At 36.3% G+C, this 18,790-nt stretch overlaps 4 protein-coding genes across 5 annotated transcripts in view; 1 reads left to right on the top strand and 3 right to left on the bottom strand.

Annotated features, from left to right (window-relative positions):
• Nucleotides 1-3,882: 3,882 nt before the first annotated feature.
• LOC132190194 (protein phosphatase 1 regulatory subunit INH3-like) lies at nt 3,883-5,648 on the bottom strand. The gene is made up of 2 exons (XM_059605106.1): nt 5,190-5,648; nt 3,883-4,189 (listed from the first exon to the last, which is right to left on the bottom strand). The coding sequence occupies exon 1, from the start codon at nt 5,546-5,548 to the stop codon at nt 5,198-5,200; it is 351 nt and encodes a 116-aa protein (XP_059461089.1). The 5' UTR covers nt 5,549-5,648; the 3' UTR covers nt 3,883-4,189; nt 5,190-5,197.
• A 1,532-nt stretch (nt 5,649-7,180) lies between these two features.
• On the top strand, nt 7,181-12,516 carry LOC132190129 (adenylate kinase 2, chloroplastic). 2 transcript variants are annotated; one of them, XM_059605022.1, is made up of 7 exons: nt 7,181-7,449; nt 7,562-7,660; nt 9,260-9,388; nt 9,459-9,593; nt 9,902-10,048; nt 10,239-10,313; nt 12,108-12,516. In XM_059605022.1, the coding sequence occupies exons 1-7, from the start codon at nt 7,234-7,236 to the stop codon at nt 12,219-12,221; spliced, it is 915 nt and encodes a 304-aa protein (XP_059461005.1). In that variant the 5' UTR covers nt 7,181-7,233; the 3' UTR covers nt 12,222-12,516. The 2 variants fall into 2 exon arrangements, with proteins under 2 accessions (XP_059461005.1, XP_059461006.1); XM_059605023.1 differs by having other exon boundaries at nt 7,358-7,449; nt 7,549-7,660.
• Nucleotides 12,517-13,989: 1,473 nt separating this feature from the next.
• LOC132190476 (serine/threonine-protein kinase-like protein CCR4) lies at nt 13,990-16,508 on the bottom strand. The gene has a single exon (XM_059605476.1). It carries the CDS (start codon nt 16,444-16,446, stop codon nt 14,074-14,076), a length of 2,373 nt encoding a protein of 790 aa, XP_059461459.1. The 5' UTR covers nt 16,447-16,508; the 3' UTR covers nt 13,990-14,073.
• Nucleotides 16,509-17,841: 1,333 nt separating this feature from the next.
• The window catches only part of LOC132190014 (NADH dehydrogenase [ubiquinone] 1 alpha subcomplex subunit 2), a 5,729-nt gene continuing 4,780 nt past the window's right edge, over nt 17,842-18,790 (bottom strand). The window contains exon 5 of the mRNA XM_059604887.1: nt 17,842-17,950. The gene's annotated coding sequence lies outside the window, so the exon portion shown is untranslated. The remainder of the gene's footprint in view (nt 17,951-18,790) is intronic.

Here is an 18,790-nt window from a genome sequence, read left to right as displayed (position 1 = left end):
GAAATGGATTATAAAGGAGGGTCTTTCCCATTCTTGATCCGAATAGAAATAAGAATGGAAGACCAATTGAGAATACTTCCAAACACAAGGTAGGAAGCGGCCCATCTACCTAAAGAATGTGCACAAAAATTGGCACACCTTAAAATTTTTACAGCTTTCCAAATAGAAAAAACAAGCAAATTAAGTCTAATATCAGCTACTACATTAGCCAAATTCCAATCCCTAAACATACTTGGATTCAGGATGACCAGGATAATGTTAATAGCATTCCCTTTTAAGCATAAGATTATCAACCCCATGAGTTGCCAAAAGAGCAGCTAGAGCCTAACCTACAACAGCATCATGTGTGAAAATCCTTTTTGTAGCAGTATGGATAATATCACCAGCATGATCACTAATCACCTTAATCTTTAGTTGTTCATCAACGTCCTCTATAATTGAGATTCCATCCTATTCTCGCTACTCTTTGTTATTGGACAAGGCCACAAGGGGATGTGGCCCTTGCTGCCTTGTTTTTTGCTTGGGCAAAGAAGTTTCTCTCACATTTTTTTTGTAATTTTCCGTTCTCTTTGAATATGAGAATGACAGAAAATCTCCATCCGTTTAATTTTGGTATTTTTCATGTGGCCAAATAGAGGTGACAACAAAGTTGCCAACACACACCATTAGGAAACTAACTAAATTATTCAACCGGCCTAGATAGGGATTGTACAATTTGCATAAGGTCAATAATAGGTTGGTAATGGGGCGAAAAACGCATTTGCTTACACACACTAAAGAGATAGAGAAGGAAACAGACCAAAAAAAAAACAAGACTTTGGTGCTTTTATTCAATTTGATTATAGGCCTAGAAAAAAAATAATCCCATGTCAATCAATAGATGATTATTTAGTATTTATGTGCAACAATAGATTCAATTCAGCTTTCAATATTCAATTTATTTATTGACATCCGCATGCAATACAATAGAGGCTTCATTTACATTCTATAATAATAAATCCTATGCCATTCAAGAACCATTATGCTACAACAGATTTTTTCAACACGTGCAAATAAATTTTCAATTTCCAATATTCAATTAATTTATTTATATTATATAATTCTCACATGCATAATAAATCCTACATGTAAGTCTCATTACAAGATCTTCAGCATAGGGCTTGTTTTGGATTGCGTTTGAGTAGCCTAAAAGTTCTTTTAACACTCAAAAAATTCGTTTGAAAAAAAAAAAAGTACTCGTTTGGTAAAAAAATTAAAAGTACTTTTAAGGGTTCAAAAAGCCTAAAAATGGCCAAAATGTACTTTTGGCAAAAGCTTAAAAATGAAGTTTTTTCTCAAAAGCTCTTTTTGACTTAAGAACTCTATTTCGCAAACATAATTCCAAACAAACTCTAAGTACCCGACAAGAACACCAAAAGAGACTTTAGCACATGTTCTACACGTGTGGAATGGAGGATATATACTTTTTAATGTGAATGCAAATTGTTAATCACTAGTCTTTTAACTTTTGATATATACTTTAATTTATGCTGTCTTTTTATTTCCTTTGACAAAGAAATGAGTAGGAAAAAGACTTGAGTGTAGGTCAGTCTCTGATGGGTGGTGGGCACAGCACTATGCATTGACACGTTGTAAACTGGGCCACCTCAACCCTACGTGGATTAGGCAGCTACCTAAGGCCCCAATTTAATAAGGTTCATAGTTAATAAATATTAATAAAAAAATTATTTCATAAAAAAAATTAAAGCCTTTATTACCGTCCATATTCTTTAATTAAGACCCCTAATCATGGTAAATAAATAATTTTAAAAAGGCACCCAATTTAATAAGGACCTAATTTAAGAAAAAAATAATAATAATAAAGACCTAATTGCCGTCAATATATATGTTTTAATTAAGGCCCTACTTAATTTTTTTTTTTTAAAAAAAACATATCATTAATATCATTAGATTCTCAACATTCCGAAATAAATAAGGCTTACAAAATTGATAGTCGTAAATAAGAGAATCAAATAATAATAAAGACATTATTAAATAATATCCAATCTTAAATGTTTTATTCTTGAAGGTTGTGGTTAGATATTTTTTTGGCCTTGTGAGGAGCATTGAGTAGCTAAAATTTCTAACAAAAAAAAATTTTGCATCCCAAAAAGCGAGAAAGAAAGATTTTTTTTTAAAAAATATATATAATATTAATATTAAAATAAATATTATTTAATTAATATTTAAATATAAGAAAAATGTCTCACTTAAACTTTTCGTCTTTAAGCCTCAAAATATATTGAGTCAGGCCTGACTATGGTGCAACCATGCATGAGCCCGTTTGGGCACTTTGTGGATGGGATACATTCTGGGCTGATATCTCTAGGGCCATCTATGTTTTCCCATGTATTACGGGACGCCAACTTTGCGGCACGGGCTTGCAAAGTTTCTACCTGGATGGAAGATATTCCACCAAGTATCTGTTGTATTGTAGGGAGGGAAGTGATTCTTGCCACTTCTTGATCCTTTGGCTTCTTCGGTTTAAATGAGAATAAGACTTTGTTCAAAATAAAAAATAAAAAATCAAGCCAGCCTTGGCTGTAAACCTTGGTTTTACAAAATGTGGAAATATAATGATTGATCTAAAATCATTTATAAAGTTCAATATTACTTGATAAGGAACTTAACACTCAATATTACTTATAATGTGTGCTTAACACTTATGAGCATCTTTATAATTCATCCACATAATGTGAGTAATTCGTCTTCTCAATGTAGGACTAACTTTCTGGGGTTTCACGACCCAAGAAAAGCGCAAAACACATATGCATTATCACTCCAAGATAACTAGTCAAGTTATAATTGGAACTCTCTAAAATCACTTATAAAGCTCAGTATCATCTAATAAGAAACCAATGTGAGACTTAACACGAACACCTTTACAATCCACTACTCAACATGGGTAATCACTTTTCCAATGTAGGACTAACTTTTTGAAGTGTCACAAACGGCTCTTAGAAGCCAAGAGGGTGCAAAACCACACACCTCAAATCTAAACAATCCAAAACTCGATTTTGTTAGGATATTATATCAAACCCATGATCACACAATCTAGCCAAACTCTGTTGTAGCAGCCATAAAACAGAGGCAATTGAAAACCAACAGCACACCAAAGTGAAAAAATAAATAAAAAATAAAAAATAATAATAATAATAATAATTGAACACGGTGAACTTGAATTCTCAAGAGAATGCCCCAGCAAGAGACTCATAGTTCCCATGTTTCATATAAGCCTCCTAGGTCATCATAATGCATTTTATACTGCAAAGGACTCCAACTGGCTAGTATTGGAACAATGATGAACCACCCAAGTGCCCAAATACTAAGATGTCCCCCATTCCAAATTATTCAACTATCCCTCTGCATAGACAAACAGAGCCCCTGCAATCGAGTAACCAGCTTATCCAAAGAGCTTTTTATAAATGCTAAGCAGCTTAACCTTAAATGCATCGATGCTTTTAGACTAAACCTATCAAGAAAAGTTCTAATCAATGATCTTGCTAACTGCATCATTGAACCCCAAATATTCAAACTCACTACTTCTATTGAGATCAGTAACTAACCTATCCGACTTCCCAGATCTGCGTAAATAATAGTCAATCAAAAAGCTTAATGGTTTCATGATTTTTTCACTCCAAAAAAAAAAAGGGGATGGAAGAAAGAAAGAAAGAAAGAAAATTGATGTCTCACATCTATCTAAGCTAACCACAGATCACTGGTAAAGGATTACAGATAGCTCAGAATTCATAAGCCCTTTAAAGTTTTAAGAGGACCCCTCAAACAATTGCACAAATACAGAATTTAACACGCAGCAAATAACTTCAAAGAAATGGATGCTAGTGAATATATCAACAGCAATTCATGCTTGTTACTGGTTTTACCCATTAATGAGGGTTATAGACAACAAAGGCATAGACCAAGTCAGTAAGATCAAGAATCAATACAACTGTCCCAACTTATATGAAGACAAGAACTGTTACAAAGAAGAGCAAGCTTTTTCTGCACAAACCAAAATTCTAATCTTGATTTTCTCCGTTACTCTGTTCACTGTTGTGGTTGATTTCAGCATTTGGAGCCACTGCTTCTAATAATAGCTGTTCTCAGAACATAATCACCACCTGAGTTCTAAATGGTCGAGGAGGGAACGCTGCACAAATGTTTCCTTCAGACCTCGTAAAAGTAACCGTGAAACTGGAAGCTAAAGCAAACGCAACAAAACAACAGAAATGCAAGGATATACAGATACCAACTCTCTCTCAAGGAAACAAAAATAAATTGCAATTAAGACAAACGCTAGTACTCAAAAGAAATTGAAGTCTGTCAACGAATAGACAGACTTTTGTCTCATACCTTTGAATATTTGCCACTCAGCTCACTCCGGCTTTATTTTTATTTTTGATAAGTAAATCAATCTCATTAGAAAACACACATGGGCGAAACCGAAGCACACAAAAAGTATACAGGAGAGACCCCCAATTAGGGAAAGCTCACTCTAGCCTTATAACTTATATCCAAGCATAGTATAAGTTGATTAGAACACCAGCAATCAAACCCAAGCATTTTTAGTTTTAATTGATCACTTCAAGTGTACATATAGACAATAAATTCATATCTATTGTAATAAAATGTGTAAAAATAAATAAAATTATGAGATCATGTCCAACCCTAGCCAACTTGATGGTCAGACCTCTAACACATGAACCTCCCACTTTCTGATTTTCCCAAAGGTCCCATTTTTAAAACGCTTTGCTACCACCCCATCAATCAAAGTTCTAATGGGATTGAGAATAAGTGCTTTTGAACATAACCTTTATAAAGAATTGCTTTTGCAAAGTTTCTCTCAACCACAATCCAAAACAAAAACGCTTGGCTAGTTTATTCATACTCTTAAGCAAGAAACTTGAAAATAAAAGAAAAAAGTACTGGAGTTTGATAATTCCTGATGTAAGAAAACAATTCCATATCCTTCCTCAGATCTTGGAACACGATACACTAGAACCAAACTAGAATCTAATGTAAGCAATCAAAACTCGAATCTAAATCAAAGTAGAATAACTTCAAATTAAAATTGGATTAATGGATGAATGCCCCCAACCAATCCAAACAACAATTTGAATTCCGAAGATTGAAGAAAACTGTAGACTTACAAAAGCAATCAGTGGTCCTTAGAACAAGAGGCGTCGTGATTGTGATTGTGATTGTGATTGTGGTCGTCGTGGTGGTGGTCGTCGCCGTCTTGGTCGCTGTCGTCGTCTTCGAAGGGCTTCTCCTTGTGGAAGATGCAGCACTTCTTGGAACTCTTCTTCTGCATAAACTCGTTGTCCACCGTGCCCTCCTTCCACGTGACCTTCTTCTTCCGGTTGAGCTTGAGGACCAGCGTCTCCGGTTGCTGCTGTTGTGGAGGCTGTTGAGAGGACGCCGATGAAGCGGGATTCTCTAGGGTTACGGTGACGGTGGGGGACGAGGAGGCGATTTGTCTGGCCGTCGCATTCATGGGTCTCGCCATGGTGGAGTCGATGTGTTTGTGTTTGTGTTTGTGCTTGGGAAAGTCGGAGAGGCCTTTTGAGAACGACGATGACGAGGGAATATGCTGCCAGGAGCTTCGGTGTTCGGATGCTTTTGTGTTAAATTAAATAATTAAAATTTTATACATGAATATTTATTATACTAAGATAAATAATAATAAGAGAAAAATGTAAATTTAGTCAGCGTAGTTTATCTAATTTGTAATTAATTCATTGTGGTATCAAAATAAACTCAAAGGTTCTAAAGTATGCCAAAAAAATAATTTAGTCCCTACAGTCAAATTCCGTTCACTAACTTAACAGATTCTAATAGCGTAATAAAATGTTAGATCTAATAAAATTGTGATACTTGTTCTATTTAAGTCAGTGTCATACTAATGAAATTTGTTAAAGTAGTGGGTACAATTTGATTGTAAAGACTAAATTATATTTTTAGCATACCTCAGGAATCTTTTAGTTCATTTTGATACCACAATGAGTTAATTGTAAATCAGGAAAATTACAATGACTAATTTGACATTTTTCCCTAATAATAATAATATTGGACTGATAAAATGATTAATATTTTAGGAGAAACTTCACAAATGACCCATGAATTATTATGCATTTTGAGAAGACCCTCAAATTTCAAAAACTCACTTTCACCATTCGAATTTTCAATTTAATGCAGTTTACCCTCTCCGTTAATTTTTGCTGTTAAACCCTAACCAAAACCTCTAAAAAGACCAAATCAAAAACTAACGGAGGGAGTATATTGCATTAAATTGAAAGTTCATGTGATACAATTAAGAGTTTTTAAAATTTATGAGTGTCTTTTCAAAACATCTGATAATTTAAAAGTTTAAAGTAAAGTTGCGAACATTTTATTGATATTCAAGAAATTCTACACATCGTATATTGTGCTCAGCTACTACCTCTGTAGGTATGCCTTCTACCGATTATTCCTGTATGGTACCAATGATTGGCTCTAAAAAACGGTTTCTTTTTAATAGAGATGTGTTCATAGTTTAGGTAAGTAATATTTAAAGAAAATAAAGAAGAGAATATAGAATTAATTGAAGGATGTATTAAAAAATAGTAACTAAAATATAAAATTGCACTTATTGAATAGTTATTTCACCTAATCTTGTTGGGAATGTTCATAAGTCATCTAAAATTTAAGGTTTGGAGAAACAAGATTTGAGATAAGTGGCATCAATGAATCAATTAAAGCTACCAAACTAGACAGTTAATGTAAATCACTGACATTTTAGAACTTGTAATTCTCGCGTACATTTTTAATTGACTGTTAATGTGTATGATTCTCACATGCATATTTAATTTTGTTCTAAATCATTTCAAATAAAAATGTTATTTTGAATTTTTTGTTCAAATAATAATAAAAAAATGATTTGTGTGATATAAAAGTGAAATAAAACGTTAATTTTTGTAAGAAAAAAGTGAATAAAGTAATTTTGAAAAATGTTGATGTTTTTAGGAAAGAAGTGAAATTAAGGAAAAGGGAGGGGGGTTTGCCAAATTAATCCTTCTAATCACAGCCCAATTCAGTGGTCGACCAATACAGCCCATAAGAATTGTCCGTTGCTTGCATTATTTCTCTAGGACTTGGAGTATCCGGGGAGAGAGAGAAAGGGAAAGAGAGAGAGAGAGAGCGACGGAGAGCGCAATGGCGGCGTGCGGCGTGAATTTCTCAACGATAACACAGCCAAGGCCTCAGCCTTGCTCCCCTTCTCTGTCCCTCTCCTCCTCCTCATCCTCTTCCCCTACAAATTCGCCAAAGTCTCTCATTTCACAATTGTCATTCGTCTCGAATAATCCCAACATCTCCCTCCGTCGTGACAGAACCCTAGCCCGGTCTCGTCTCAGGGCTCATAATTTCAAGGTACACGCCACTTGGTGTATACGATGTTTGCTGTTATAAGTGTAATTTTGAGGAAATGCCTTTTTGAATGAGTGAGATGGGATTGATATCGTGTTTTAGTGACTATGAGCAGGTAATGGCGTCGGCGACGAAGCCAGAGCCTCTCAAGATTATGATATCTGGGGCTCCAGCTTCTGGCAAAGGAACCCAGTGTGAGCTCATCACTCAAAAAGTAAGCTTTTTTTTTTTTTTCCCTCAGAATGTGTTTGTTTGTAACTAGGGTTGAATGTGTTGGAGTTTACATGTAAGCGTGAGTGTGAGCTGCGTGAGTATGGCTGGTTAAGTGAGTGTGACTGGTTAAGTCTTTTTGGCCCTTCAAAAACTGCGTTTTTAAATAAAATTGCGAAAATTGTTCCATTTGGGACTGTGTTTGAAAAAATGGTTATTTCTATGTTTTCGCGTGATTTTACTAAATACTTAACCCGATGCACGTAGTAGTAGTATGCTCAAACCCAAAGCTTAAAACTATGGGGTTGAATGGTGTCTTACCTGTTATATCAAGGTTCACTTAGAGATTCCTAGGTGTTTCTCTCCATAACAGTGTATTATAAGCACTTACTTGGTCCTTTTTGAGTTTTCCTTCGTTTATTTAGAGACAGTTACAGTTTAAACTTTAAACTTTAAAGGGCACCTTGGATTTAGAATTTTAGCAGAATAAGGTGTCGAGGAAATATGAATACGTAATTTGTCTGAAATGAATCCTCATTTAAATCGTGTTATGGTGTGGATAATTTGAAAAAGAAAAAAAGGTCATTGGTTGCAAGTTGCTTGCTTGAGTGCAAAAAAGAAGGCTCGGTTCTCAATAGTCTGTAGACATTTGATATTTCTGATGAAGCATGGCCCCTATTTGATAGTTCAACATTCTGACCATTCTAGATGAATTGTTGGTCATTTGGGAAGGATTTAAACCTCCATTGGGGGGGGGGAACAAAATCCCGGGCGAAGGTGGATTTTATACACTTGATTTCCTACTTGATAGAAGATCACACTTTTTGACACTGAGGATTTAGTTTGCGAATGCATAATGAGAAAGGGTAAGCAGTGTGCCACTTGTTTAAGAATGTGGCACAATTCGTGTACTTATTAATAAAAATGTGGCACAATTGGGATTGTTCAATTAGAACACTTTTCTAAAAAAGGATTAGCTAATTTCTAATGCCATTGAAAAGAATTTGATCACATATAGAAAGCTTACTTTCGCCATAGAGACTGGTTAAATGGGAACTAACCATGTCAGAATAGAGTAATGATTGTTTTTGGGTAAAATTGATTGCTTTATTAGGTGTGATAACTATATGGAATTAAACATGCCAGATTGTTCTGCAGCATAAATTAAAGTGGCAGGGTGTGTTTCTAGTTTTAACTGGAGCTAAAGATTCGTTCATGGATATTTATTCTAATTTGCCTTTTGGTCGACCTTAGGCTGCATGGAAGAGTTCTCTACTCTGAATCCTTTGGGTTTAGATTGAAAGTTACAAATAGATTTCTGCCCTTTCTTCCCCAATGATACACACTCAAATACAAATGGTTCATGGGGATACATACCTTGGCCTTACCTAAATTGCATTAGTAATTGTGGGTGATTATCTAGATAAGTTGGACATTCATTTGTTTGATATTCTACTTTTAGGTCATTATTGTTTGTATTATTATTTCCCCTCCATCACTTAGTGTCATTTTTATGTAAGTACTGGTTTACTTCATGAATTTCTCATTTCGTAATTGCCCGTGAAGAAAAGCAGATTGAATCAAGTCATCCTCCTATATGCAGTATGGTCTGGTGCATGTTTCTGCTGGAGATTTACTCAGGGCAGAAATTGCAGCTGGTAGTGAAAATGGAAGGCAAGCAAAGGAATTCATGGAGAAAGGAAAATTAGTCCCAGACGAGATAGTTGTCACGGTAGGGACAATTTATTTTAGTTTGACATAATCATGCTCTTGCGGGTGATTCCTTAATTTTTATCCTGTAGATGGTGAAGGAGCGGCTATTGCAGTCAGATTCTCAGAAAAATGGTTGGCTTTTGGATGGGTACCCAAGGAGCTTATCACAAGCAACTGCTCTTAAGGAACTTGGGTTTGAACCAGATCTTTTCATTCTCCTAGAAGTAAGGATTTTTTTATTCTTGCTGTTGGTGTGCTGTAACCAATCAATTTACATTGTATCAACCAGCTAGGATGAGGAAAAGATGAACTTGATGCTGGCTCTTAACTAATTCGTTCGATTTTTTTTTTTTTTTTTTAAATTACCTTTGGAGATCCATTTTGGTAGTACGATATGGTGATGAAAAGTGTGACTGAAATCTTGTGTATTTATGGGTTTTTTACCCCTTTGTTAGTTTGGTATTTGGTCAATTTGGAATTTTAAAGTGGACTTTCCATGATGGTAATTGAATATGGGCACCTGCATTTGCAGGTTCCTGAAGATACTCTTGTTGAGAGAGTCGTTGGACGAAGGTTAGATCCTGTTACTGGGAAGATATACCACTTGAAGTATTCCCCCCCAGAGACTGAAGAAATTGCTGCGAGGCTTACCCAACGATTTGATGATACAGAAGAAAAGGTACATTTTAATCCATCCTAACTAGTTTTAGTACTTCAGCTTCAGAAAAATTGTGGGTTCTTCGGTGGTTGTATTGTTTATCCCTAAAGCCATTGTCAATCTTGGTTTGTGCTCATCTCCTGCCATTTTACCTAGTTATGAATGTTTTAGTGACCATCTTTTTTCTTTCATATTTGGCCTGATTTTTTAGGTAAAGTTGCGGCTGCGCACTCATCATCAGAACGTGGAGGCAGTACTTTCAATGTATACAGACATAACAGTTAAGGCATGTGATATAACAACCCTAATCCATCTCTCTCTCATACACAATAGTGTGCTTGTGTGCATGTTCCTGAATGTGATCACATTGCATATGGGACACTACAAGGGCTAATCAAATACTAAAGATTTTGCTTTATTAGACTGCTACACTCATCTTGCATGGCATTTTTGCTTGTAGTGATTTTGCATTACTAGACTGCTACACATCTTGCATGACATTTTTACTTCTCCTCCTCCATTGTTGGTAATACTTACCTTATTATGTATCATTTTGTTTTCCTTTTTCGTGTTTGTAAGAATGGGTGTGTCTGTCCATGCACTCATAGTTGTGATTGGGATGTTAAAGCTGCTGCTACGAGACATTCCACAACATTGATATTGTCTGAAGGACATTTTTTGACTGATGAACTCAAAAACCAATTGATAAAAAATGGGATATAAGAGTAAGACCTATTGATTTTAATGTTGTTTTGAATTTGGGATGTAAAATCAACTTATGAAATATAACTTCTATTCTTAGTGTCACCGCTACACATTCATATCAGCCAACTCTTGCTTCATTATGGTACTGTGACAATTGGTCTGAGCTGTTGTGACGAATCTTATCCTTCTCATATATGTTTTTTTAGATATGTAGTTTGCAACAATCAGAAAAGTACCTCGTTTAATGTACCTTGACCCTTTCTTCCCCTTCAGCTGTCTTAATTTTTGTCTTGTCATCTTCATTCTAATGTTTGTTGCTTAAATCAAGGCTATAAATTTCATTTTGGTAGGCATTGCATTTTTAGTTATTGCTATATAATAGTATTTCTCTCTCAAACACATTGACCAAGAATTTTCCAATCTGATATCCCTACGTGTTTGTCCTGCAATTTTTCAGTGGTAGAATGTAGTAGAAACATCTCTATAATGTTTAAAAGATAACATATATCAAATTTCCTTAAGAGGCACTAGAATGACTTAAGAGGAAGGGCTGAATTTCTGATGGAGGTATGCTCTATAGATAGAATGGATTGCCCAAAAGGTAGGCTTCGTGTTATACACCCCAGTTAGTTTGGATTAAGAACTGATTGAATTTACCTGTTTCCATACAACGGTCTCGTGGTGATCCAATGATTTCCAACTTATGCGAGGGTCTTTCCCAGCTTACAATGACATCTTAGTTATTCACCTCTTTTTAAAAGTAGATATTCGCAACGAAAGCGCTTCTCTTCCAACACAGGACACACAAACAGATGCATCTATTTGTTGAAGGTACACTTGCATAAACTGCTATTAGTTTGCAAGGTAGATAGAGTTGAACGGCTGAAAGGTAGGTTTCATATAGCTTGCTGCAGTTAGTTTAAATTCTATTGGTTGAACTTACGTGCTGCACCTTGGCTTCGTTCTCATGGAAAATCGTTAATATCCAGTGTAAGAGAAAGTCTTACCAAGCTTATAGTGACTTCTTAGTTTCCCCTTTCCTTTGTGGATACTGCTTTCCACTGAGAGCAGCCAGTTGCCTTTTCATTTTGCTTTGACAAAAGATCATGCTAGAAGGCAATAAAGCCACCGTACTTGGATCCTTGGATTGCCTACAAAACAAAGTAGTTAGCGATTTTCCTCGTATCATCTTTTGCCTAAAAATCCTTTGCATGGTAGAATCGTTGAATTATTTGCATGTGTTTGTTTTTCCTGGCTGGACAATAATTGTGTGTTAACTTGTATGAATGAAAATTTCTGTGGACATTGTGCTTGTCATCTAGGTATGATTTTATTTGATATTATCCAACCGGCGGCCTTTTTTGCTTTACTCTAGATCCATGGAAGCGTTTGCAAGGAGGAAGTGTTTGCCCAAATTGACGCTGTGCTGGCTGAACTTCTTGAGCAAAGGCAGGCTACTTCAGGATCTTTGGCGGGAAAAAAGATGTAGAAGCATAGGCTCTATTTGTTATTGTGTGTTTGGTTTGAAAAAATGTTATGACGCTACATAAAGGTGAACAATATTTGTGTTTTTAAGAGTATTATATGTTTGGATTGTTTGTTAATGGTTTTGTTTTACAAAGAGGCAGGTAGTAAAAGTTGTAGAATTTACTTCAAAGGCATATTGCCAATAGAACTTTTCTTTTGTAAACAATGGGAACCCTGTATACAACCACCCAAACATAAACTTGGGCTGATGTGTGGTTTCTTTTTAGAATAATGATACTTTTTACGCTTATTTATTACCCTTATTTCATAATGGCTGACGTTGTGTGAAATGGGTACGGAGAGAACTATTACTTTATTATGAAACAGCATTCTCTTTTATCAAATAAATGATGGATTTTACCATGAATTTTATATGGAAGGTTCATTGTTAAGTGAGAGGTTGAGTTACTAAACCAATACCAAAAATACAAAGAAAAAAAACTTACTCCAATTACAGAAATGCAAAGAAAAGAAACACTCTGACTATGAATTACTAGATATTCTCACTCTAAAGTACATTTGATATCTCTATTATAAAAGGTTGTTGCTTTTTTTTTTTAATAAAGGAACGACTAAGAAAATAACAAACAAGAAAAGCATCTTTACATTTTGTAAATGAATTTTTATATTATTTACTTTTGATAAAATAACTTGTATTATTATTGTCGGCCTAAAGAATCTTTTACCTTTTATAAAAGGTTCACCATACTTCTCGCATAATTTATCTCATATTTCTATTGGTTAAAAAGATTGAGATATTATTCACCTCTTATTAGTGCGGAGCAAAAGAGCTTCTATGTCATACGTCAATAAAGACAAATCGTACAGCAAACCAAGATTTTTTCTTGTTGCCATGTCTTCAAGCAAATTGTCAATAAATATCAACAAGATCAATTTGACAAAAGAAAACAGAAAAAAGAAAGAACCCTAACCACTTCACCAAGATTGTATCCCTTAATGCAAAGCTATCTGTCCCGTGGAATTTCATGGCTTATATATTTGAACAAACATGTGGCTTAAACATACATTGCGTGATGTTTGAATTCTCTCCCGATTTGGTAAGGAAAAATACACCCAAAAAAAAAAAAAAAATCGAACTTTGTAGACAAATCAAAGTCATACCTTGGATATTATTATAAGCAAAGACCAAAAAGTCCTAAAAAGAAAAACTATGCGAAGACCTTCTAGTCTGAACAAAGAGAAAAGAAGAAGCCTCTAAAGTCTTTTGCTATCCTTTTAAATGATTGACATGAACCTTCCCTCCATATGTTTATTATTGTTTAATGCATCGGAAGATCCTCCAATTTCAAAATTTTCCATCCTTTTCTTTGAATAATGGAATTCAAACCCAAACGTTAAAAAAAAACATAGACTTGGTGTTAAAAGAAAGAAAGAAACAATCCACGCGTTGACAAGCACAGTCAAGTCTCCCTTTTCTTCCTAGTAGCCACATTATCAATCAATTATTTAATTAAAAAACCAACTTTTACATTTCTTATAAATTTAAACTTTTGAGATTTCGTTAATTTGACAATTTTTTATGATACCCACAAATTCAACAATATATTAACGATCAAGTTAGGGTTAAAAAATTTGATCATTTTAATTAAATAATATTAGAATAAACATCATACGTTTAAACTCTGTCTCTGTAATTCTCATTTCATCGGTTGAATATACCACGTGTTTTACAATGTTTTACCATGTGTGGTCTTCTACCCTATACTCGATTGACAATGGAGAAAAAATAAATATTTGAATTTGTATGAAAAAAAAAAAAAAAGGGTTTGCTTTACAAAAGTGGCGAGTCTGGACTACGTGGAGGAGTCAGTCGTGGACCGAGATAGTGTTGGGTGCGCCAAACACGTAGCCAGGGCTCTTTCTAAGCAATGTACAATCTCGGTCATGGTGGGCCGATCTCTGCCTTCCGGGTTGACGCAATCCACCGCCACGTACCCAACATACGCCACCGCCTCTATTTCAAATGGGCTCGGCGCCGGCAAGTGCGGGTCCAAAACCCTGTGAATTTGATCTTGCATAATGTACGGCGCCACAAAATCAACCACATTCCGAGGAACCCCATTCTCGTTCTTGTGGATTGCCTTGTATCCTGACAGCATTTCAAGCAGCAATACTCCGAAGCTATAGACGTCGCTCTTGGTTGTCAATTGCGCAAGCCTGTAGTATTCGGGATCCATGTAGCCGACGGTGCCGGCGGCGCGTAAGGAAAGGTGGGAGTCCTCGTCGGCCGGACCCATCAGGGAGAGGCCGAAATCCGAGACTTTTGCAGTCCAGGTTGCGTCGAGAAGGATGTTGGAGGATTTGATGTCGCGGTGGATGATCGGCGGAACTGCGTAGACGTGTAAATACTCGATGCCTCTTGCTGCGTCGAGCGCCGCCTTGATTCGCTTTGCCCATGACAGTAACGGCGACGTTTGGAGGCGGTGGAGATGGTCGTGGAGTGAGCCGTTTTGCATGAACTCGTAGACCAACACGCGCTCGTTGCTGTCCTCGCAGAAGCCGAGGAGGCGGACGAGGTTCTTGTGGTTGAGGCGCGACAGAGCTTCGAGCTCGTTGAGGAACGCGTTGTCTTTGTCTTCCTCGCGCCTGATGGCGTACGGCGTGGAGATTGATATTTCCGCGCGCTTGATGGCGACTTCCCGGCCGTCGTTCAGCGTGGCGTGGTAGACGGAGCCGAAGCTACCCGTCCCAATCTTGTTGTCTTCGGAAAAATTGCCGGTTGCCTGAAGCAGAACTTCCAAGGAGAATTCCTCCAATGGGCAGCCGCCATTTCCCAAGCTGACCAAGTGGCTCAGCCGCTTCTCCAGAATTCGTACTAATTGCGGTGCAGCAGCCGGTTGCTCCTCATCAGCCTGTGCACCATTTTCAGGTGCAGCAGCCGGTTGCTCCTCATCAGCCTGTGCACCATTTTCAGGTGCAGTCTCGTCCAGGCGACCGGAGTCATGGACGCGGCTGCAGCCTCTGCCGCTCTTGCAGTATCTGATTAGAAAGAAACAGCAAACTAAAATCAGAGCCAACGATCCCACGCAGCCCACCACTAGGAAAGCCACCATTCTTCTATCCCAAACATTGCTTTCGTTGCCCTCTGGAGTATCCGGTGGCGGATGCAGCGACGGTAGGCAGGGAGTTTCGCTTGTACAAGACCGGCAGAGTCCATATCCCTGACCACAAATTTCGGAAGAAAGGGACTCTATACTGCACGGGCATTCACTTGTTCTTGTACACGGCCCTGGCAGGACTTTATCAAACACCTTGAAGTTGTTCGAGGCAAAAATCTCATTACCCCAGCAAAATAAAGAATAATTTGACTTCAAAACTCCACAGAAAACACTGCGCTTTGCTTCAATCGAGATGAATTGTGTATCTTGCAAACTCTCCGGCAGACTGAAATTGCTTTCGCGGCTTTCGCCCCAGCAAACAACTTTTTGATTAGACATTAAACCGCAGCTACGGTTCTCTCCCAAAGCCAGTGAGACGAACTTCCCCTCTGGTTCCTTGCCTGCCATATCTCCCCAGCAACGCAAACAATGGGTATCCGAATAGATTGCACAAGCATGTCTAAACCCAGCAGAGACCACGCTAAAATTCCTGGTAGGCTCTATTCTGGCAACCCCTGTACTATAAAAGCAAGTAACTTTTCCGATTTCTGATAACCCACAAGCAAAATTCTCACCCACGGCGATGCTCGAAAAGCTCTGATTCTGATCAATGGTTCGATTGAATCCGCGCCACTGCCAGCATTCAAGGCGATTGGTCCCATTTACAATTCCACAAATGTGGGAATTCCCAGCATCAAGCTGCTTGAGTGCCGTGCCGTTGTAGATACGCTTGTTGAACATATTGGTCCCATTGATAGAGAATCTCCAGCAAAGCAGGATTGAGGAAGACGGGTGCGTCAACCCACAAACAAACCCGTTTCCCGCGACGATCGCAGAAAACGAGAAATTCTGATTCACGGGAATTTGAATTCCTTGAGGGAAACTTGTACAGTTGAGGTGGAAAGCTTGTTGGTTAGAAGACTTGATTAATGCACAGATTAGTGTATGATTAGAAGTCTCAGAGATTGATACAGTGGAGAGTGAAGAAACAAATGGAATAATACAAGAAAAGATTGTAATGATGAAGCCAAGCAGGAGAAAGTTGGGGGCATTAAAGAGGAAAGCCATAGAAAAAATAATCCGAAGATTCTGATAATATCATGGTGGGGGGATGATAAGAAAGAAGAAGGTGAAATAGAGAAGGTATAATGGGGACTGGGGAGGAAGAAGATGACGGCTTTGGGGGGACTCCAAAACGCGGTTTGAGAGAGTGTTTGTGAGGACCAAAGACCGAGTCATTTGAAAATAATTTCGGGAAGTAGACCGGGTTGTCATGACTCGGGAGCTGAAAAGCCCACACACACGCTCCGAATCCTCACTCGTTCAAACCTCTCCAAAGAAAGACACTTCCAAACTCAGTTGCGTCACTATATATATATATATATTGATCCAATAGTTTGCAAATTTTTTTACCAACTGACGTTATCATGAGTTAACTGAATTACACATGAGTTAACTCAATTCTTTGCTTGTTTGTTATCAATATTTGTTAATGAAAGATCTTCCTTCACCCTCATAAGTAGACATCTGGCGATTTAAACCATTGATTTACGTAATTGGAAATAATCAGTTGGGTTTAAAACGAAACATAGAAATCGATGTGTGATTGGTTTTCAATTTTGCTTTGAAGTTATAATTAGGCTTAAAAATTAGACTTAACCCTTGTTAAAATTATGTTTGAATCTTTAGACGGACTTTATGCCCTATGAGATGAAAACTTTTGGTTCTGTTCCTGACCACTTGACAGTACACATTATACTTATTATGTTTATAAACTGTTGTTATAGTTCACTTAACATTTATCGTATTAATTACTAAAATGTGGATCGAGCTTGACATTCATTTTCATAAAGAAAACTATAGTTTAGAGCATTCCCACCAGACTCTCTATAAGGAAGTCTGTTCCCTAAGTTTAGGGAATATGTCCAAAAAATCATAAAAAAAATTCACAGCAAACTCTTTAAATGAACCTTAAACATCAAGATTGCTACGGTGGAACCCAATGTTTTGGATTCCACTATTGCAACCCTTATGATTATTAAAATATAAAAAAATAATAATAATTTTCTCTCTTCTCTCCTCTTTCCTCTCATGTCTCACAATTCTCTCTCATTTCTCCTCTCATATATATAATATAATTAAAAAAATAAATATTTTAATGATATAGGGAATGATTAAAGGAAGTTATTGAGGTGTATTTTAACATAGGGAAGCAAAAAGTAGTTTGAATCCTTAAATATAGAGAAAATGACGAGGAAGCTGCTGAGAATGCTTTAAAAAGAGTTAGTAACCATTTGAATTCAAATATGCCTCACAAATTTCATTTTCATAGAATTGGCTAACATTTTAAGTTTTATCCAATAAAAAAAAGTCATATGAAACAACTAGGAAAGGATCCAAATTACATTAATATTGTAAGATTCTTTTGTTTTTTTTCTAGGTTCACAAATTTCTGTGCAATTGTAGTATCAATGATAACCAACCACATGATCGAGTCTTCTGATTTTTCTACACCAAAATAGAAGTCGAAGCCAGAAAATTGAGTCCACTGGCCAGACTGGCTAATGTATATCTGCATAGAAATTATAGAATTGCTTTAACAAATCATATATCATATATATCTATTTAAATATATAACTAGAAGAAATGTCCCTTTAATGTATCCATAAGCTGCTTGTATAATATATAAGCATAAATTTTACATATATTAAAAATATAAATCAAATAGGATTTCTTTGGTATCCTAATATTAATAGGTGAAGTGTTATTACTGTTAAAAAAAATACCAAATAACAAATAAATACAAACAAAATCATATTGAAGAAAAGACCAACTCTTTTTTAAATTTACTATTAGACTCATATGTCAATCCTAGTAGATTTGAAAAAAAAAAATATATATATATAGATGAAGTTGGACGAGAAATAGAACGGAGAAAGAAAAATAGCATATATCGTTTATTATTATATATAAAAGCAGGAGCCTTCTAGAGAATAGCTTAAAATTGCAACAAAGTAGCAGTCTAAAATGCTGACAAGTGTCCTTTTTAATATATAAGCAATAAGTTATATGATAAGTAAGAACCATAACTTTAATTAACAAAATACCCGATAGATTAAAGCATTATGATTCTCAACAACAGTGATGTTGGTCAGACTTTTGACCTATCTATTTTAGAATAGTCTGCGATGCAAGGCTTAGTCCTGCAGGTGAATTTTGAAACGTGAGATTATTCGAATTACGTGTGATAGGGACGGTCAAAGGTTGGGAAATGCTCCATCTAGAACAAACACTAATTAATCAAATTGAGTAGGACCTTTTGAGTAAGATGTTTGGTAAGAAACTTCTTCAATCCTCTCATCACAATTTCAAAGGTATTGTAACGACCCAATCAATCAAAGTGTTGTAAGAT

Source organism: Corylus avellana, chromosome ca8 (assembly GCF_901000735.1).
Source record: "Corylus avellana chromosome ca8, CavTom2PMs-1.0".
Lineage (NCBI taxonomy): Eukaryota > Viridiplantae > Streptophyta > Magnoliopsida > Fagales > Betulaceae > Corylus > Corylus avellana.
Note: the sequence above shows the minus strand (reverse complement) of the source record. Positions and strands in the feature narration are given on the sequence as shown.

Coding starts and splice junctions, on each gene's coding strand:
- LOC132190194 (XM_059605106.1), bottom strand. CDS start 5,548: ATGGCGAGACCCATGAATGCGACGGCCAGACAAATCGCCTCCTCGTCC.
- LOC132190129 (XM_059605022.1), top strand. CDS start 7,234: ATGGCGGCGTGCGGCGTGAATTTCTCAACGATAACACAGCCAAGGCCT. Junction 7,450..7,561: donor TCAGGGCTCATAATTTCAAG/GTACACGCCACT, acceptor GACTATGAGCAG/GTAATGGCGTCGGCGACGAA. Junction 10,049..10,238: donor TTGATGATACAGAAGAAAAG/GTACATTTTAAT, acceptor CTGATTTTTTAG/GTAAAGTTGCGGCTGCGCAC.
- LOC132190476 (XM_059605476.1), bottom strand. CDS start 16,446: ATGGCTTTCCTCTTTAATGCCCCCAACTTTCTCCTGCTTGGCTTCATC.